At 36.5% G+C, this 22,366-nt stretch overlaps 1 protein-coding gene and 1 non-coding gene across 2 annotated transcripts in view; one reads left to right on the forward strand and one right to left on the reverse strand.

The window, feature by feature from the left end:
* Nucleotides 1–21,612, forward strand: part of PAIP1 (poly(A) binding protein interacting protein 1) — a 40,652-nt gene extending 19,040 nt beyond the window's left edge. Inside the window, exons 4-11 of the mRNA XM_072992780.2 lie at nucleotides 7,787–7,899; nucleotides 10,782–10,893; nucleotides 13,641–13,766; nucleotides 15,086–15,192; nucleotides 17,669–17,786; nucleotides 17,895–17,949; nucleotides 19,312–19,405; nucleotides 20,224–21,612. Coding sequence (XP_072848881.2) covers nucleotides 7,787–7,899; nucleotides 10,782–10,893; nucleotides 13,641–13,766; nucleotides 15,086–15,192; nucleotides 17,669–17,786; nucleotides 17,895–17,949; nucleotides 19,312–19,405; nucleotides 20,224–20,329 — 831 coding nt within the window. The 3' untranslated portion in view covers nucleotides 20,330–21,612. The remainder of the gene's footprint in view (nucleotides 1–7,786; nucleotides 7,900–10,781; nucleotides 10,894–13,640; nucleotides 13,767–15,085; nucleotides 15,193–17,668; nucleotides 17,787–17,894; nucleotides 17,950–19,311; nucleotides 19,406–20,223) is intronic.
* Nucleotides 10,187–10,352, reverse strand: LOC144587653 (U1 spliceosomal RNA). The gene has a single exon (XR_013542823.1). It is a non-coding gene; the product is annotated as a U1 spliceosomal RNA (small nuclear RNA).
* Nucleotides 21,613–22,366: the final 754 nt, after the last annotated feature.

Here is a 22,366-nt window from a genome sequence, read left to right on the forward strand (position 1 = left end):
AATGTATGAGTCTTAAGATTTTGTTTTGTTTTGTTTTTGTGATACCTTTTAAGCAAGGATACCTTAGTGAGTTAAGAATCTGGCTGTGGAGGTAGAGGTTGGGAGTTCAATTCCCCACTGTGCCTTCAGGGAGAACAGTTAGCCTGTGTGGTCTTGGGCAAGCTGCACAATCCCAAGGGGCCCTCCAGAAGAAAGCTAAAACTGTGGAGAACCAAACAACACACCTTGCCAAATGGATGAACGCTGAAGAGTGTCACTGACCTGGACAAGACTCTAGGTGGACCATCTAGAAGTCACTTAATATACTTCAAAACAAATTAGGAATAATCGAGTAAAATATGGTTACCTAGGTACAGGACAAATTTTCTGTGATTGTGGAGAAATTCAGTTAGTGCAGCACTTAAATGCATGCAATTTATGCCCCACCACATCTATTTAAAAAATCTAGCAAATAGCCAAAATAACACTATTGAAGTAGCCCATGTCTGGTCAAATAAATCTAATTAGATCAATATTTTAATTTGTTTTAATTTTACATATATTTCATCTATGTCCATAATTTTAAATTGTGCAATATTCTGAGACGAATAAAAAAGAGCAAAAAGATTTTTTTTGTCATGCTTTTTAAGCATGTATAGTTTAACGAGTCAGATATCTAGCTGCAGAGGCAGATGTTAAGAATTTAATTCTCCGCTATGTCTCCAAGGAGAAGAGCCTGTGTGGCCTTAAGTCAAGCTGCACAAGCACAGGGTGCCCCCAAAAGAAGACAATGGTAAATTATTCCTGAGTGTACCTAGAAAACCCTGAAAAGGGTCTCCATAAGTCAGAGTTGACTTGATAGTACATGATGATGATGATGCATAGCTTTGTAATCAGTGGCTGAAATCTAGCAGTCAGTCACAACTGAAGTAGGCTTATTGAATCAGTGGGGATTTGGTGAGTCAACTCTGTAAGTTCAATTGATTCAATGGACTTACTCTATTTGCAATCTAATACTGGCTTTCAGTCATTGTCTTTTGGAGCATGGTTCATAATGTGGGCAAGCCTAATTGTAAAGCCCTGTGCAGAAGTGACATACCACTTTTCCAGCAGCCCTGCTCTGTGGGAAGGAGAGAATCCCATGACAAAAAGATAAAAAGTGTTTGGGCTCCCCTGCTTTTGACCTGAACCCTCCCTACGGCCAGCATAGGGCCCCTGAGTGAGTGTGTCCTTGGTCATTAAAAAGGCTGCCCAGCCTATAGTAGATTAGTCAAAATTGGCTTCTCTTTTGGCCTCAATGAAAAACAGAGTTCAGACTACTGACATTCATCAGTTTTCTCTTCAGTGCTCAAATGTAAAGGATAAACAGAAGATTAATATATTTTTAATGATACATTCTAGGAGTATCGAACTTCTGAGATCTTACCTATTGTTTGCTCACATTACATTGTGTCCTGTCATCTTTCTGCTGTTGAAACAGGCTGGTGTTTTATCTTGGAATTGCCTGTTCTGATCTAGTATTGCATAAATGCAGCCAGATTATATTTTCTGTACAGGATTATAATTGTCAAGAAAGAACCCTTTCTGTTTGGGTAGCAAAGATGAGGCCTTTTAGAATTTTTTAAAAGGACAACAGAGGCCTTTAATTGAACTTTGTCAATTAGGGGACTCTAGAGAGAAGTAGAACAACCAGTGTTTAGAGTAATAGTCTGTTGCAAGTTCTGTTAATTGCATTTAGCTTCTCTTTTCTCGCAATTTCAGCTTTACCTATTGTTGACATCTCTCTCTCTTTCTATGTATGAAAAGTGCTATTCCACTATTTTGACTGTTTATTTTCGTTACTGACATTGGAATTTGTGCCTTAGAGAAGGGTAGCTGTTAATATCCTAAAAGGAGATGGTTCAGCCTAAAGAGCGGAGTGTGACCTGTGACTGCACAAAGCTCCCAAAGTCTCTGTGGTCTCCTAGCTGGGATTTTTTGGAGGGGGGGCTAATTCCAAGCCAGGTGTAGCCCTTAAGGTGAATATTTGTCTTCCACATCCCATCAGAGTTGTCTACCTCAAGCTTAATTAAAACTGTGTATAAATAATTTTATTGCAGTTTTGAAAATTACTTATACAGTATATACCAAAGAACTCTTCAGCAGCGATTTACCAAGAGAGTGCCTATATTTGTTTAAGTATGAAGGTTGTATCATTTTAAATGTTCTATTTGGATAAAATAAATATCCTTGGTAGAATAAAGATAGGTATGGTTTGATCAGTACTCATCACGTCCACTATATTGGATTTGTCACCCCATTTCCGTATTGCAATAATCACACAACATGTGGTATCCAGATAGTACCATGGCTTGGAGGTTAATGCTATGTGAAGCTTACAGATGAGTGTTGTCTGTAGAAATGATCTGCAAGCATTTAAACTCTTCCTACTTCCCTGTTACTGTTCTGCTCATTATACTTTCTGGAGCTTAGAAAGTTATTATTCCCAGGTTTTGAAAGTTCTTATTTGTCAAGCAAACAGATCTGCTACAGGTGCTTCTATGTATCTGAAAGTACATTTTGAAGATGGCATTTAAAAGGACAGTTTTTAATATGCAGTGGCTAGATATCAAACTTCATGCTGACTCTGTTCCATGCTTATCTCCATTTATTGGAAATAAATGCAAAAGTTATTGTAACATGTGCTACAAAATCTTTGAACTAAGTAATGTAGGAATTAGAGCCGTAGAGTCTCATGCAAAAGGACTACTTCGTGAGAAGGATTTGAAAATTAAATTAAGTCAGCAATCCATTGCAATATGTTTAGATTCAAAGCTAAGCATAGGTTCATATACAGTGGGGTCTCGACTTACAAACGGCTCGACATACGAACGTTTCAACTTACAAACTGCTCTCATAGGAATATATGGACTCGACTTACGAACTTAGATTCGAGTTACGAACTCTTTCCCCCCCCTTTTTTTAAAGCCAAGTCGTCTTAGGTTAAAAGAAAAAAAGAAAAAAATTATCCCCCTCTAGTGGCAGAAGGCGGAATAGCAGCTTCCCATTGGTTTCTATGGATGAAAAGAGCAGATACGGATTAAATGGTTTTCAGTGCATTCCTATGGGAAATGCAGATTCGACTTAAGAACTTTTCGACCTGAGAACTGCCTTCCAATACGGATTAAGTTCGTAAGTCGAGACCCCACTGTAGTAAAAGTACAGAGGATGCAAAAACTGGAAAGCATGTTCAGAGTTTTGAAAACTGCAAAGAACTAATTTGTGCAAGTAAGGATTGTGTTAGGATAGTAGATTAGCTTTGGGTTTTGTAACTGGTGATGAAAAAAGTGTAATGAAAGTCTTCTAACAATTCAGATAGCCAAATAGTCCAACAGTCTAATCTTGGAGAAATGAAAGCAATGTATGCTGTCGCTTTTGGCTGGGCATCATAGTTATGTACAATTTTTGCTGGAAACTTTACTGAAACTTTGGAAAAAAAGTGGTTTAAAAGGGACAGATGGATATAGTAACTCGTTATTTTATCATAAATTTTCCATATACTATCTAACTGGTGTTTTGCTTCAAACTGCTTTTACTGATGAATTTCTGAAGTTTTAAAAATGCATGTGTTCGTTATCACTGACAAAATTATTACAAGTATCAATGGATGGGCCAAATGTAAACCACCTTTTTCTGGGGGGCAAATAAAGAAGAAATGAAAACCAACCTTGACTGGAAAGGAAAAGAAAAATAACTGATTGACTTTGGAACTTGTAGCCTGCATGTTGTACATGGGTCTTTTAAAACAGGATTGCAAGCTGTGAGATAGGATTTGAATTCAGCCTTGTGTGACATGTATTTATCAGTTCAAGGTAAGAGGGCATGATAACTGCTTTGACTGGAAGCACACTCTTCCCCCTGAAGTTTTGCTGCAGTTGGTGGTGGTAGAATATTAAGTGCCTTGATAAGACTGTTGCTGGTTGTGACAAGAGCAAGAAGTATGTGGAGGAAGCAAAACTCCCCAACAGGAAACCTGTCAAGTTTTTAAAAATCAGCAATGCAAGATCTGCTCATACAGTGCAAAATGGCTTTTATGAAAACTACCCTGTTTCCCATAATATAAGACCTAACTTGAAAATAAACCATAGCATGATTTCTCAGGATGCCCATAATATAAGCCCTACCCCCCCAAAAAAATAAGCCCCAGTTAAGTGAAACCCCATCCTCCACCATTGTGCAGCAACCAGAAGAAGATGACATGACTGTATTTGAATAAATGTAGATTGTTGTACATGAAAAAAAAAACATCCCCTGAAAATAAGCCCTAATGTGTGTTTTGGAGCAAAAAAATAATATAAGATCCTGTCTTACTTTGGGGGAAACAGGGTATTGTTGTGTGAACCTTTTCTACAAAGGTTTCAGAAACTAAAACCAATGGCATCTTCTTCTTTTTCAATAAAGAACTTTGTAAGTTAATCGGGAAGGAAATGAGTTATTGCTTAAAATATAAAAAAGCTGCAAAACATGTCTTCTAATTGGCAGTTAACAAATGACATGAAATTGTCTTGAGAACTTGTTTGACAAAATGAAGGTTGACATTGGCTTTGCAGAAAAAATAAGTTGTTGAAAGAAGTGAAACTGAATAAATGTCAAGTGGCCAAGTTTTAGGGTGTCAAAACAAGATAGTAGCTATTGTTGAAAAGTTGATTAAGAGAAGTCCTTTGAAGTTCAACATGCTTCAAGGCTTATTGCCGCTAGAACTACTATCATTATACACATGCCAAAATTTCAAATTTCAAGAATAGGGAAATAATTAAAACTACTGTACATGCAGCAAATCAACTCAGTGATATAATAGGGGAAAAAATTAAAGCAACAGTACAGTGTTTTAACCACCGCTGGCCACAATGAGTTCACTTCTCACTTTCAAGTGTGTGCTGCAAAACAAGATGATGAACTTGGCCTAGACTTAGACTAGATACAGTTTACAGTGGTATTTTCACAGCCAACAAGTTTCTCAGATCTGTGGAATATTTTCAGAACATACCTCATGCTGCCTCATAGTATCACTTCCACTGAAAATGGGTTTTCAGTTAGTAGAGAACAATGCTAATAGAGAATATGAAGAAAATCTTGCCTGTCAACGTCAGATTTATGATTCTGTTTTGAGTTCTGGAGGACTTCTATCTGTTGCAATTGATGCAAACTTGTTGCAGTTGGTGAGGTACGCTCAGGCACACTACACAGAGCACTTCAAGGCTAAACACCATAAACAACAACAAGAAGTTATGGAGAAAGAAGGAACTTGAGGGGGAAATTAAATGCTAAAAAAGACTGAGAAAAAGAAAGCAAAATGGAAGAAACAACTGATCAGAAACTAAAAGAGAAACAAAAATTTTTTGGAGGGTTACAGCTTTATATAACTTTAAAAAAGAATATTTTTTGCTCTAATTTCTAATGTGTTTTTTATTTCAAAACTGAGTTTCATAATGTGACTTGTTACCATTTTGCATAGAACATAATTTTGTTTTTGTATAATTTTATGTGCCTTTAAAAGAAGAATAAAAATTGCAAGTTTGTTTAAAATATTTTGACCCACTTTTCTCCTTAAAAGCAGAGTGCAGCTTAGAACAATTAAAAGACAATATTTAAGTTAATAACAATAATTATCCACTACTAATATTATTCAAATAATTATTTGAATTGAACTTTTTAAATGTAAATTTTAAAGCAGTAGCAAACGTGATGTTTCTGCAGATAATATTTAAAGCTTCTATAAAATTTCTTACTTTGACAGATATATTTGCATTTGTGACTTGTGCAGTTTTAGGGTAGAATTTTTCATGAAGCAATGTAAGCAATTACTTTTTAAACTTAGGTTTATATGTCAGTTGTGGCCAGGGAAATGGACAGTAAAAGTGTAGTGGGAACCTTGCAGGATGAAGGTATGAGCACATCTTGTACTCAGTCAAGAACTGCTGGCCATTATAAGAGTTCAGCAGACTCAACTCAGTTAAATCTTGTTGATAGTTCCAGTTAAATCTATATAAAGTGGTATATGGAGATAAAAGTGCCAACGTTGTCTAAATCTTAAAATGAATAAAACAGTTACAAAATCATATTGCCAAGGATGTGCACTTAAAAAATGTAAAAATACTCTACTGCTACAGGGCCTGTTAGAGCCAGAATCCAGTCTGTTCAGAGGTTCTTTTCCTCCAGCCTTACTCCCTCATAGAGATTTGTAGATTGCAGAGATAAGCAATTTTTCTTTTCCTTCCTTGCTTCCTTTCTTCCATGTTTTTCTGGAAGAGCTGTGGTGTAGGGCTGGCTTTCTGATTTGAGAAGTTTAAAAATGTTTCAGAGTCGGCAATCTCCTAAAACGACTTGTTTATTTAAAAGGGTGCATTTTAAACTTAATGTTATATGTTAGCATAAAGGAATCATGGTCCTTGTTTGAAAAAAGCACAAGACATTTGGATTGTCCTCAGAAATTAATTTGAATTTTAAAATAGTATCAGTTTTAATAATTAAAAAATGGCCACATTATGTGGTAATTTTAAGAACACCTTGCAAGACATCATGTTGCTTATACAGTATTGTGAGCTAGATATTTATTGGGGCTTGCTTGGGTGAAATGTTGTTCATTCATATATATAAAAAAGGATTGGGAACAGTTTTCAGGCTTGTCCGTAACTTTGCCCCTTAAGAGGGGCAAAGGATCATATGAGCCCGGGAGTTTCTCACTGTTCCCATGAAAGATATTTCTTGTTGATTCCTGTTTAGCAAGAAGGAGGCAGAACTCATGGATGTGAAGCTTGCTTGCAGGGTTCTTTCTTCCCTTGGAAGGCAATGAGTGTGTGAGTGTTTATTTGTTGGGGGGATAAATACAGATTGATTTGGTACCGTTTCCCTGAAAATAAGACCTAACCTGAAAATAAGCCCTAGTATGAGTTTTCAAGATGCTCATAATATAAGCCGTACCCCAAAAATAAGCCCTAGTTAAGTGAAACCCCGTCCTCCACCATTGTGCAGCAACCAGAAGATGACAGGACGGTATTTGAATAAATGTAGATTGTTGTGCATGGAAAAAAATAAAACATCTCCTGACAAATAAGCCCTAATGTGTTTTTGGAGCAAAAATTAATATAAGACCCTGTCTTATTTCTGGGAAAACACAGTAGTTCTTTGAAGAGCTGAGGGGAAAATTTCAGCCCAGTGTTACCTGGGGTGAAGTTTCAAATCACACACACACCATTGGTGGTTGTGCAGCCAGCGGTTGAACTCATCTTAAGTATACCTGAGAGGCTTCTGCCCTGAATTTTTAGGACTCTAATTTATAATTTATTTCTGCTATATTGGTGCACAGCCTGAAGAAGTAGATTTGAATCACGAAAGTTTGCAAATTGTTTGATAATTTTTTTAGTAGTCAAATAAAGTTATAATCTCTGCTGCATTTGTATTATCTTCCCAAAGATTCAATTAGGTGGAGGGAAGAGGCTCCATGACTAGGCTTGATAATTTTCTAACAGGGAACCATGTCCTTTTCCCACTTCCATTTTCTTGCATGGAGGCAATTTCTCTCTAGCAAGTAAGCATTTTCCAAGTACAGTAGGTTTCTATGTTGTACCTTCATATTAGAATTACTATCTACCTTGAACATCTATTTGTTTACTGTAGGATATAACTATAAACCTACCGTGTGCTGCAGATTGTTCTGTTAAGATTCTTATTAGGATATTATTTCAGAAAATTACCAAAAAAGAAAGAAAAGAAGAAATAGTTTGCGTTTTCTAATTACAACTATTTTTGGTTTTGTTTTGTTCTGAAGGCTACATCTGTCCCCAATTTTTCATATATGGGTGCAAGGCTGTGCAATTACCTTTCTCATCATCTCACCATTAATCCACAAAGTGGCAACTTCAGACAATTACTACTTCACAGGTTAGTGTGTGTTTTTATAAAAAATACACCTTTTGAAAAAAAAATTGTTTTCTTGTGTTTTCTTTAATCAAACATGTGATCAAAGAGAGATTGTCCAAAGGAGGTTCAGGATTTTATTCTATTTCTTACAGTATTAATATATACTTTAGAATCTGGTCTTGGGATTGTGTGCCCTATGGACCATGTGCAGCCTGCCAGGGTGCCTGTTCCCCCTAATCCCCCCCCACATTTGGCATAAAGATTGCTAATTACACATCCAGAAGTTTCTGGGGAAGGTTATTTGCTATTTTAAAGGCCTGTGGAGGGGAAGTAGTGTTTCCTTTCCAATCATGTCAGTTTTCAGAAGGGGGGAGCTGCCGTGCAGCAAGGTCCAGGAGACAGTGAATCGGATGAGTGTGGCTTTCCTGACCCTACTCTACAATATTTTTCTCCCATTGCCAGTTAGATTTTTTAAAAGCATTTTATGATGCTTGATTAAAAGCAGAACTATATAAATACATTTCTCTATCTGGACTTCATGTTTTGCCTCATACATTCTAGTACAGTGGTGCCTCACTTAACGATTTTAATTGGTTCCAAAAAAACCATCGCTATGGGAAAACATCGCTAAGCGAAACACGTTTTCCCATAGAGATGCATTGAAAACCGGATAATCCGATCCAATAGGAACGGATTGCCATCCTTAAGCGAAAATCGCCATAGGAAACATCGCTAAGCGATACAATGTTTCCCCCATTGGAATGCATTGAAGCCTATTCAGTGCATTTCAATGGTTTTGCAATGTCCGTTTTTGCTATTTTTAAAGTGTCTTAAAATGTTCAAAAACTGTTTTAAATGCTTGGAATCGTTAGTGCACCTTCTAAAACGTGTGAAAACTTAATTTGGCTTTGTTCTGACTCTTCATTAATTTTTGGTGATTTTTCCCCCCCATTGAAATGCATTGAACCCAAGTTTGACAGCTGTCAAACGGGCATTTCAATGCCCGTTTGACAGCTGTCAAACTTGGGTTCAACGCATTTCAATGGGGGGGGGAAATTCACCAAAAATTAACGAAGAGTCAGAACAAAGCCAAATTAAGTCTGCACACGTTGTACAAGGTGCTCTAACGAATCCAAGCATTTAAAACAGTTTCTGAGTCTTCGTTAATTTTTGGTGAATTCTTTTCTCCCCCATTGGAATGCATTCAAGTGCCCGTTTGACAGCTGTCAAACTTGGGTTCAATGCATTTCATTGGGGGGGGGAAATTCACCAAAAAATTAACGAAGAGTCAGAACAAAGCCAAATTAAGTTTGCACACATTTTAGAAGGTGCACTAACGATTCCAAGCATTTAAAACAGTTTTTGAACATTTTAAGACACTTTTAAAATTGCAAAAATGGACATCGTTAAGCAAAACAGGGGACCCAAAATGCATTCGCTATGCGAAGCATGGTCCCAAAATCGCTAAGCGAAAATCGCCCATAGGAAACATCATTAAACGATGCAGAAAATTCTTTAAAAAACCTATCGTTAAGTGAATACATCATTAAACGAAGCAATTGCTAAGTGAGGCACCACTGTATAGTATTGAAGAGATTGTTCATATTGACAAATCATTAAACGGCATTGATTCAGGTTTTGTGTAGCTTTTAAGAATCTGTTTCCTTTTTTCAATATTATTTTCCTAACCTTACAGAAATTCTTCTTTTAACAGTAACCTTGTGGTATACTTCTGTACATAAAGCAGCACGCATTATATATATATACACACAAATGTACATATGCACTTCAAAGAATGGAAAACAGATTCCACCCTCATCTAAGTAAGTTGTAGCAGTTAATTTAAAGCAAATACAGTGGTGCCTCGCTAGACGATCGCCTCACAAAATGAGGAATTCGCTAGACGATGACTTTTTTGAGCAATGTGCTTCACAAAACGATTGTTCCAATGGGCAATTCTGGGCAATTTTCACTGGACGATGTTTGGGTCCTTGCCCTGCAAGACAGTTTTTTCACTTTTTCCCCCCTAATTGGAACACATTAGTTACATAAGACCTACTTTTTTATCCAAGAAAGTGGGGGAGAAAGTGTATGCTGCTGGCTTTCTGGGAAAAACAGCAGCTTACACTTTCTCTCCCACTTTCTTGGGATAAAAAAGTAGATCTTACATAATTAATATGTTTCAATCGGGGGGGAACCATCTTGCAAAGCATCACCAATGGGGCTATGGATGCAAATTTAAATGGTAGAGGATGGTGAAAACAGCCAGGAACCAAAGGGTAAAGAGATTGTAAAATAATAATAATAAAAAAAGAAATCACAAACATAATGCCCCCATTAACACAAATTATGTAATTGAGTTCCCCACATTTGGGGAAATCACAGGGATCAACAGCACACCCAAAGTGCAGTGGATCAGGCTCCCCCTGGGAAAACCATTTTCTAACATGGTATTTCCCCTAAAAGGTATGAGTTGGAATAGCCCTTGCATCTCCTACCCCCTCTGTCCCCTGACCCCCCCCTAGTCATGGTGACCCCCTGGCTGCACCTCCCACTCAGTACAGGGCTGCACAGCCCCAGTCCTGCCAGAGGCCAAGAGAGCTCCTCGGTGTTTTGGGTTGCCCTGTGGGACCCCCATCAGGGGCTAAGTGTTCCTCACACAATCCTCTAGTGCAGTGGTTCTTAACCTTTGTTACTCGGATGTTTTTGAATTGCAACTCCCAGAAACCCCAGCTAGCACAGTTGGTGGTGAAGGCTTCTGGGAGTTGCAGTCCAAAACTCCTGAGTAACCCAAGGTTAAGAACCAGTGCTCTAGTGCATAGGTATTAGCATATGTTAATACCTTATGCTAATTTCATGTTCTATTGAAAAATTAAATCTTCGTTAAAAACTATCTCTTTTAGATGTCGAAAAGAGTATGAAAATAGAAATGAAGCTGCAAAGGGAGATGAAGCAACAAGGAAAAGATTTCACGCATTTGTGCTGTTTCTCGCTGAACTTTATTTGAACTTAGAGGTAAGAAGATTTTCTGTCTTTTTTTTTAAAAAAATACTTATCCTTAGCCAGAAAATTAGTGAGAAAAATTAGTAAGGGCTCTGTAAGTTAATGGAAACCAGGAAGCATATAAGAATAACATTTTTAGATTTCTTTCACTTATTTACAGGATTGTAATTGCTTGTTTTGTATTGTCAAGTGTACTGTCTCCAATCCATGATGATCCTTTAAATGAGCAACCTCCAAAATGCTGTTTTTAACAGTCCTGTTCAGCTCTTGCAAACTCAAGACTATGGCTTCCTTTATGAAGCCGGTGAGTCTCATATTTGGTCATCTTCTTTTTCTATTGCCTTTAGCTTTTCCTAGCATTATTGTCTGTTCTGTCAAGTCTTGCTTTCTCAAGTATGATAGCCTTAATTTCATCATTTTTTTCTTGTTTGGAAAATCCAGCCTTGATTTTCTCTAAAACTTTTTTTTTTGTCTTTCTGGCAGTACATGGCATCCACAAACTTCTCCTGTAGCTCCATATGTCAAAGAAATTGATTTTTTTTCTCTGACAGCTTTCTTCACTGTCCAGTTTTCACATAGTACATAGTAACCAGGAAAAAGATAATGTTGATGATCTAGACCTTCATCTTCAACAACACATCTTTACACTCAATCTTTTCTGTTCTTCTCATACCTGCCTTTCCAAGTCTTAGTCTTCTTCTGATTTCTTGGCTTCCATCTTCATTTGAATTGATGATTGAACCAAGGAATAGAAAATCTCTAACAATTTAGACTTCTTCATTGTCAAAATTAAGGTTATACAGTGGTGCCTCGACCTAGGACCATAATCCGTTCCAGAAGATAGACATAACTCGAAATGGTCGTAAGTCGAAAAAATGCATTGTGACGCGATTAATCTGTTCCGGCAAAAAAAAAGCAAACCCCATTGGAAGGTGCTGGGGCTTTTAAAAAGCAAAACAAAAATAAAGCACACAGCAAGCCCCATCGGAAGGCGCTGGTGCTTTAAAAAAAAAATTAAGCACACAGCAAGCCCCATTGGAAGGCGCTGGGGTTTTAAAAAAACACTGAAAATAAACAACACAGCAAGCCCCATGGGAAGGCGCTGGGGCTTAAAAAACTAACCAAAAATCAACAACACAGCAAGCCCCATCAGAAGGCGCTGGGGCTGAAAAAATAAACATACCAAAACACACACACACAAATCACAGCAGAGAAACATAACCTCCCCCCAGCCCAAATCCACCCTGCAAACCGGAAAACAGCACCAGGCAGTCTGAAGCCTCCTCCGACGCACACTCTAACCGTTGGGGTTAAAGAGCTACAAAGAAGCTCTTCGTCGACCAATGGTTAGCCCTCCAATTTGAATTCCCTGCCTTTTTTCCTTGGCTCTTTTGAATGCAACTCAAAGCTCCGGCTTTGTTGTTGAAGCAAAATTTTGCGGCGGGAGCTGTTCACATCTCGAAATGGTTGTATGGTGGGATAGTCATAAGTCGAGGCACCACTTTATAGTTCTTTTGTAATTATGATTTTTGTCTTCTTAATGTTCAACTACAGTTTCGTTTTTGCTCTTTGCTCATCTTCATCAGAAATAGTTTCAAATCATTGTCACTTTCTGCCAGTAATTGTCACTTTCTGCCAGTAATATGGTATCATCTGTGTATTTTAAATTATTGATGTTTCTTCCACCAATTTTTTCTCCATTCCTAATCCAGTTTTCCATATCATATGTTCTGAATAAATATTGAATAGGTCAGGAGATAACTTGCATTTCTGTCTGACACTTTTGCCTACGGGAAACAAATCTGTTTCTCTATATTCTGTCCTAACAGTAGCTTCTTGTCTGTAATATAGGTCATGCATCAGGACAATCAAATGTTGGGACACACCCACTTCTTTCAGACCAATCCATAGATTTTCATGATTTATAGAGTGACAGGCATTTTTGTGGTCTATAAAGCATAGACTACAGAAATTATTTGATATGCTCCAGTAGCCAGTATATGTTTTCAATATGATCTTGAGTGATTCTTCCTTTTCAGAATCCAGTTTGAACATCAGGCATTACTCATTCCATATGTGGTAAAAGCCTTTGTTGCAACACCTTAAGCATCACTTTGCATGCATTGGGAAATTAGAGCAATGGTCCTATAATTACTGCACTCCGTGGCATCTCCTTTCTTGGGGATTGGAATGTATATTGAACTTCTCCATTGTTTTGTTTTCCATATTTGTTGACACATTTATGTTAGTCTCAGTATCCCATCTATATCCCATCTAATCATCTCCTGGTGTTTTTTTTTAAATTCTGGTGCTTTCTTACATTGAAAACCTCTGATGGTGTTAATAGACCCTTTAATTCAAATTAATCATTGGCAAGTCCCTTTCGGTATGTTACTGGATGGTGGGAAATGGTTTATTTTACATGCTGACCCAAATCCTCTTGCATTGTAAATTTTGGAGGTGAATTGCCCCGAGTTCAGAAATCACAGTGGTCGTCTGAGTTGTGTCAGTCAGTTTGCAATTAATAATATCTGTGGTGATTTCTTGAGGCAATTTGCCTTCAAAGATTATTCCACTTGCATAGCTATACAACAGGATTTTAGCAGTGACTCTGATTTATGGCGAGTACACAGTTGGTTTACCTGGTTGTAATAATTTGCATTATTTTAAGCTGATGATTCCAAAACTGGCAGAACACTAAGAACTTATTTTAATGGCCTAAATCATAAGTGTTCATACACATTTTTTAATGCTTTTAGATTAAAGGAACTAAAGGTCAGCTAACCAGAGCAGAGATTCTTCAGACTGGACTTCATGAATTATTGAACACGCTTTTTTCTAATCCTGTGGACAACAATTTAATCTGTGCAGTTAAGCTACTGAAAGTATGGTTTTTAAAATTATTACTTGGAGTTTTATTCTTTTTCTTTTTTTCTTTTTGGTTAAAATTTTAGCATTGTGCAGTTGTACATTGGTTCCCCAATAAATATTTGATGCCTGCAGTTACTAAGGATGAATTAGTAAACCTGGACCAGGGACCTGGATTTAGATCCTAATTTATCCATGCAGTGCTTTGGTTGGACATGTCATAGTATCTCATTAAGCTTCCTCAAAGAGTAGTTAACTTTTTAAAAGTTATATATGGCATCCTTAGCTCTTTTATTTATAAAAAGGCTGTAAAAGAACAATTTCTGTGGCATAACACTGAGCCATTTCATGAATGGAGAGCTTATCCAGTCATGAAATGTTATTTACTAATAGTAATTATATGTACTTGTATCACCTGTTCAGTGAAGTAAAATGTTACATTGTCTGAGAAGAAAGACTGGGCTAGAATTTTTTCCAGGTTTCTGTAAAACCCAGAGTAATAGGTAGGTAGATTCCATGTTGTAGGAGGCCTTCAAAATGTCACAGAAGTCAGTCACAAAAAGACATATTTTAGTAGTATTCATTAACAACCATTTATAGTTCTAATGTGTTCTCTTACAAGCATATATAATGGATGATTTGTAGCAAAGACTAAAGAGTGTTACACAGGAAGCTGTTATTACAAAGTACTGTGTGCCCGAAATTCTCTTTCTGTAATTTATGCTGCGGAAGGTTGAAGATATTAACTACAGTGATTTTTTTGGAAATTAAATATTTATAACTTCTCTCCATGGGCTGTCCTGTAATCCTTTCCACATTCAGGATGCTGTAGGACAATGGGACAGGAGAAGGAAGTCTTTAATTACTGAAAATCAAAAACAGTACAAGATTGATTCAGGCAATGGTAGTTTTTGGTAATCAGAAACTCCCCTCTTCTGGCCCAAAGCCTCCACAGCTTCCAGAAGTCAGACATGTTTAATTTCCAAAACAAACAAACAAAAACCTACTGTCATCAACCTTATGTGGCATAGGTTACAGCAGTAGGATTTCAGACAATGTGTCATAAATGCTACTAGAATAGCTGAGCAATTTCTAGTCTTTATAGATGAGCAAAATCACATCCATAGTGGAAGTGCCAGCTCAATCAGAGTATTAAAGCAATATAATTCATACCCTTCCATTTTATGGTGTTTAAAAGCCCCTGTATCATAAATCTATTTTGAATTGATAGGAAAATGATTTTGAAATGGTTTGATCATGCAACAAATAATGCAGAAATATCAATAGCTTTAAAGTCATTTTGAAAATGCCTTTCCTAATAGCATGCATTCCCTAGTTGACAGGGTCTGTGCTAGAAGATGCATGGAAAGAAAAAGGAAAGACTTATATGGATGACATGATACAGAAAATTGAAAATGTTGTCTTGGATGCAAATTGCAGCAGGTAGTAAGAAAATTAAGTGTTTTCATAGCTTTCCTTTTTGCATGATTATTCCTTGCTATTTCTTAAAAATACATAATAGGGCAGTTCTTTAAATGTTTCTGCTCATGTCTGCAGTTGTCATCGAGTTGATACAGTATTAAAATATCTGCCATGTTTAAGTAATATAACGCTTGACTAATTCTGTCCTGTAATCATTAGCTGGCTGCTTTATAACTGTTTGGTTAGCATTTATTTAAATATGTATTTCAAAGCCCTAGAGCAAGGACCCTGAAGGTATAGATGACTGCTATCTGTTCTGGAGCCTGCTTATAATTGCCCAAAACAATTTGGTGTAAAGTAATGGCTCACCACTTGATGCTAATTGCCAGGAGCTACCTTACCTTATTAGATCTCTGTAATACTTTGGACAACACTCAAGAATGATGTGACTTGGGTTGGAACACTGGCTTGGCCATTGGATTGAGTGGAAGAATATGGTTGAAATTTTTACTAGAAAATTAAAGAAGATATGCAGTCTTGCAGCTGAAGACAAGCTAGCTATAAGAGCAATAATTATACCATAACATACTGATATTACACTAATTGCCAGAGGTTTTGCAGGGAACAGGAACATTTTTTCTTGATGCATGAAGAATCATTGATGATTATTTAAAAATCTTTATTTCAAATATTTGTTAATTGTTTTTTTCGCCCAACAGGTCTCCCAAGGCGGTTTATAAGTGAAATAGACAACATTACTTAAAACTAATGTTAAGAACTTTTGAAAAGTAGATTTTTAAAAGCTAGTTTTAAAAACCAAAGGCCATCCAGTTTCGGCTGCCTGCTAAATCTAGCCTGAGTTTGCTGGAGAAGAGTTCGTGTCAGAGGCCCGTTTGCAGAAAAAGCCCTATCTCATCTTCTTACCAACTTTGGCTTTTGTGGTGGTGGAACACATACAGGACCTCTGTTGAACATCTTAAATTATTGGCAGGCTCAGACATGAAAAGGTGATCTTTCAGATGACATGGCTCCTAGCCATTTAGGATTTTGTACGTCAGAACCAGTCTCAGGTGAAATCTGGATAAAGGCAGCCTAGGCAGAATCCGCTTAAGAAGATGACATAACTCAAGGATGATTGCAGAGAAGGCCTAGGAAAATCTGGAGGAACGCTTCTAATGATTACGGAAGATGCTAGAGAAGTTGTAATTGGAAAGTAATTCTTAAGGTTACTGAACTATTTTAGGTCCCAGGTTAAAGTCAGCACTTTGCATTGTGCTGAGAAACAACTTCGGAAGGAGTGTATTTTTTGTTATTGAACTCCTATTTTGAACAGTTATTGTTTTTAATGTATTCTATTTTATCGTCAGATTAAACATTTTCTTAACTGTATTTTTATTTTTCTTTGAAAATAAATTCATAAATAGGGAGGGCGAGCAGCTAAAGAAATTAACAAGCGCAGGTGAAACATATTCATTATATTGTACTGGTTAAAAAACAGGCGGCAGTATTCTGAACCACTTGAAGATTCCACACTGTTTTCAAAGACATTTTTGTTTGTAATGCATTGCAGCGAGTTAGTTGGGAATATGTTGCCCAGTGCAAAACACTGAAAGCTCCGATGTGTGTCATATTTAATACATATACCTCCAGTAACAAAGGCCACATTTGAATGAATTGCATGAGAATCTTCCTTTCAGATTTTAAATTGTTCACAACAATAAAAAGTATGAATGATCAGCACTTTCACATTTATTTATTTTTTAATTAGATTTCTACCCCGCCCATCCTAGATCAAAGATCTATTCTGGGCGGCAAATTGCCTTTGGCAGTGAGTTAGCAGTAAGGTTCAATTCAAAGTTCTGGCTATGACCTATAAACTGGCTTTTATAGGCCAGTTCTCTGCAGGACCATATCACCCCATATGAGTCTCCTCAGCTTTTAAGATCTTCTGGAGAGGTCCATCTCCCAGTCCCACCACCCTCACAAGGTTTGTTTGGTGACGATGCAAGAGAGGGCCTTTTCAGCAGTTGCTCCTAGGTTTTGGAATACACTGTCCCAAGAAACCAGTTTGGCCCCCTCCCTCTTGTCCTTTAATCGCTGGACAAAGACCTTTTTAGACAGAGTTTTAAAGAATAAGGAGTTTGGCGAATGCTGCATCTATTGAATTTAGCTATTTTTTAAATGCTTTTAAAAGTGTTTTTACGGTTTTTAATACTATTATATATTTAATTATTTTTAAGCTTCTATTTTATGGTGTTTTTAGTGGTGAATTGCTTGTGAAGTGCCTTTTTAGTCCCCTATGAGGAGAAAGATGGCTTAATTAATTAATTAATTAATAATACATACAGTAGTTACTGAAAAGCTCTGCAGAAGTCCCCAGAGGTTATTGTTTTAGTTTTGTTGTTTTTCACCCACATGTTCTGATTGCAAACATAGTAAATTTCCGCCTAACATTGAAAGTGTTGTGACTTCTCTGTTATACTTTTGTCTGTTCCAGAGATGTAAAGCATATGCTTCTGAAACTAGTAGAACTACGGTCAAGTAACTGGGGAAGGGTACATATAACCTCAACATTCAGGGAAGCAACTCCAGAAAATGATCCTAACTACTTCATGGTAATAAATAATTCAATCTGTTATTAAATAGATTTATCAGAATATTCATAACAATTGTCAGCATGAGAAATTAGTGGAAATAGAAACTTATCTGTATTCTAATTTTAGAATGAACCAACATTTTACACATCTGAAGGTGTGCCTTTCACTGCAGCAGATCCAGGTATGTAACTGATATAATTTTGTTTAATTTCTAGACAGAAAACAGATGTGGCTTGAGGAACTTAAAAAAAGATAGTGTTGAAAGTTAATGTTTCTTACCCTGTCATTAATTCTTCAATACAAGCTGTCATTGGAAACTTTTTCCAGTTTGGAATCTAAACAATAACTTAATTGTTTCCCAGAAAAGTAGAAGAACAATGGGAAACTTCTTACTCTGTTCATATTGAAATACATCTAATGCAAGGTAGAGACTACACTACCTGATGGTGCTATATGCACAGTAGCATAAAGAGAAAGCACTATTTCTGTTTTCATTTGTTTAGCAGAGCAAAAATAGATGGATGAAGGATGTATTTTCCAGGATTCCTGGACTATCCTACCTTCCTTTTTCATTGGAATGTTTTTTTTTTTTCCTTTTCATGTGAATTGGTGCCATTGCAATGATGTGCTTGGGTACTTTACTTCAGCTAACCTTCTGAAACATGGGCTAAACTTTCAGGGGGGACTTGGGTATACTTCAGGATATTATATTTTATTCAGTGGAGAGATGAAAGGTTGCATTCAGTTTGATTGGGCAAATTAATGTAGTATAACCAGGAAGCAAAATGTTCAGAATACAAATAGGTGATGAAATAGAGTAAAACAGTGTGATATGCCTGAACAAAATGTCAGTGATGTCCATAAAGCTATAGGATGAGCAAACGTTGTATATTACTACACAGTGGTGCCTCGCTTAGCGATGTTAATTCATTCCGAAAAAATCGCTGCTAAGCGATTTCATCGCTAAGCGAAACGCGTTTTCCCATTGAAATGCATTGAAAACCGGATAATCTGTTCCAATAGGAACGAATTGCCGTCCTTAAGCGAAAATTGCTATAGGAAACATCGCTAAGCGAAACGTGGTTCCCCAATTGAAATGCATTGAAACCTATTCAATGCATCTCAATGGGGGAAAAATACAACAACAAATTTAAAAAGAGTCAGAACAAAGTCAATTTTGGTTAACAAAGGGTTTATTAAGTGCACTTTATGATTTCAAACATTTTAAACAGTAAACTTTAACTTTATAAATAACAGAAAAACATTTTAAAAACAGCAAACATGAGGCTGTTTAAACCATCATTAAGCGAAACGGGACCAAAAATTTAATCGCTGTGCGAAGCATGGTCCCAACCATTGCTAAGCGAAAATCAGCCATAGGGACCATCGCTAAACGAAGTGCAAAAACACTCCAAAAAGTCATCGCTAAGTGATTTAATCGCTAAATGGAGTGCCCGTTAAGCGAGGTACCACTGTATTTGTTACAGATATAGAGTGAATAATCTTTGAGGTGCAAATTAATTTTTAAAAACTACAATTGTAGATTATCAAGAGAAATATCAAGAACTACTTGAAAGGCAAGACTTATTTCATGAGTTCGAGGAAAATGGAACAGACTTATCAGGAGCTGGAGATCCGTAAGTTTTTATCTTCAGGCAGATCTTAAACTGCAGCTGTATTATTAGTTCACTTTAATAATTAGAAATCCCAAATTAGGATACCAGTTTTTCAGAACACCCTTATCAAAACTGAGTGTCTATTAACATATTTTGGTACTTCAGTTTAAAAAATACATGCTACTCATATTTGGTATGCTGCTTCTCTTCCCATTTTGCTTCATTGCTTGCTATGGTAGATCACTGAATTTTAATAGAGGTAGAATCATTGCCTTAGTAATAGCGTAGTTGAAGTTCTACTAAAATAGTTCTGTCTTTGAAAAGAATATTTGCAAATTCAGGCAAACTGGCTTGTTTCCAGAGGTGCTGTTCTCAAGCACGAAGTTCCTTCCACTTAAAGGATTGCTGTTTTCAATTTAGCAGAACAGTTTTGAACAAACAAAAGTTGGGAACTGTAGTGCACCCCATTGATTGAAATATTGGGCAAATGGCTCCACATTCTTTCTTATACAGATTCCTCTGCTAGCATTTCTGCAAAAGTTAGTGAAACAGCACAAATGGGTGAACATCTTCCACTTCTTTAGATTCATCTCCAGACTTTTGTTCTGAAGTATTTGCACAATCTGATTCTCTCCATTTGGGCTTGATACTACTGTATGTGGTAATATCTATTATAAAGCAATTACAAGATGAATTGGAGTTGTACAAAATACTATTGTAGCAGTTCAGCACTTCCCATTGCTTATTGCCAGAGCTTCTGGAATTTAAACCTGAGGTATCTTCTGACTGTTTTTATATCCGAGGAGTTAATAAACATCTAACAGCTGAATTTATTGTAGGTATTTCGACGACGACGATGATGAAGATGAGGATGAGATGGACCCAGAAATTGAAGAAGCATATGAAAAATTTTGCTTAGAATCAGAACGCAAAAGGAAACAGTGAGACATGGCACATGAAGATTAGTGTTTGGTTTTTTAAAGAAAAAACAGCATAGATGGAAATAGCAAGTTAGACGCAATGGAAAAGCGTTGTAATGTCCATACCAAACAGAGGAGATTAAGTTTGTCCACATAATAAATTTATGCAATTTCCATTTTGTTAAACAGAATCTGCCAAAAATTGTAAACTTAAAAATCCTGTAACTTTATCAATGTATATATATCATCGTTTATTTCCTGTACAGTTAAATAAACAATGTTTTGGCTGGACTAAATTTTATTTGAAACATGTCATAAAATAATCTACAAATCTGAGCATTGTATTAAAGGTTACACTTTTTTTGAGAGTAAAATCCCACGAACCATAAAGAACACACTGACCTGCTTTTGGAATGGCTTTGTACTGCTTCTCCTCTGTATAGGTAGCTGTCATCCCAAATAGTCGTAATTTCATTATTTTTAGACTCATGGAACATCCAATAACTTTTTAATGTTTTACAATCATGGTCATTGTAAGTTCTGAAGGAAAACTTGCAAATACATATTCTTTTCAAAAAGCTAAATATTGCATAGACATTTTAGATTATGAAAGTTGTAATCAATAAATTATTTCAGTCCAGATGCCATGTTAAGGATCTTCCCAACAATGAATTTGGATGACTAGGAATTTGTCAATTGCTTTTGTGTTCTGTCCCTAAGCGACAGTTTGCCATTGTGCATTAATGGGCCAAACTGTGATTAGTGGTTATCACGATAGCTTCTAAACAACAGTTGGCAAATGCTACATAATAGAGTAAGGGGTGAATCCTCGTTCTCTCATTACTCATACTAAGAAGTCAAAATTTTTCTGCCACTCTTCAGTTTGGTAATTTATGTACATTATACAGTCACTAGTGTTGAGTAAAACAGTTTCACAGTTCATAAAATAACTTCTAAATATAGCTGCTAGTTATTGTATCTTCTCTCTTCATCAGTTCTTGACCCTACAAATTTTTGCCCAGGAAACTTCTACAGTTTTTGTTCCTCCTTTTATATTTAATAGATCAAGTAGAGTCTATTTCTTAACACAAAATGTGTGTGTTGAACTTCCCAAGAAGTAGGTTAAATAACTTATATAAAGAGGTGTTGTAAATATGCATGTAAATAGTGCTGTTTAATATTGCACTGTTATAACTTGACATAGTTTGTGTCTGTTAACACGGCATTACTACATCTTCTGGTTGTTCATTTGTTTAGCTGATTAACATAATATTTTGAAAAATAAACAGATTCATTTTGTTGGGTTTATTTTGGCTTCCTGTTTGTGTCTTTTTTATTGTAACACAGGATTGCCCTAGATCTTTTTTGCTTTTGAGCATCCTTGTCTTTGCCCTTGACATTTGGCACTGTCACTCTTTAAATTAGAATAAGATGGCAGGGTAGTATTGTAATTAATATGCAGTAAAATAAACTGTTGAGAAATCACATTTAAAATTAAAATCTGTAAGAGGAATGTTGTAGATATTTTGAAATTCTTGTTTTGTATGACTGCAGTTGATCCTAAGACACTTGGCTAATGAGCAAAGAAATCCTACCTGCAAGAAGGAGAGTCCAATACCTTTGAAGTTGTATATACAGTGGCAAGACAGAAATCAGGAGTGACTTTTCTGACACCTCTCCCTGTTCAGTCACTTTCCTTTCTCTTAAAATCTTCTTCCATATCATTGATATCTAGGACTGGAGTAGATTATAAGCCAGTGGAGGAGAGCATGTCCATAGCCTCCCAGATCACACCAGCAACACCATTTCCATTCCTCAGGTATCAGAATTCCCATGTCAAAGATAACTTCTACTAGGGCTGTGAGGTGCGATCTTATGTCAAATCTCCTTCAAGATGAACTAGTACCATCCCAGAGAATATCCAAATGCACTTTATTTTTGAGGAGCATTATCCAGAACACTGATTTTCAGTCTTTTCTATTTTGTATGTCTCAGTCACCATTTCAAAGAATCTGACTCCCACCATGATAAAAACAAAAGGACTACTTTTCTCAGACATATT

Source organism: Pogona vitticeps, chromosome 2 (assembly GCF_051106095.1).
Source record: "Pogona vitticeps strain Pit_001003342236 chromosome 2, PviZW2.1, whole genome shotgun sequence".
Taxonomy (NCBI): Eukaryota; Metazoa; Chordata; class Lepidosauria; order Squamata; family Agamidae; genus Pogona; species Pogona vitticeps.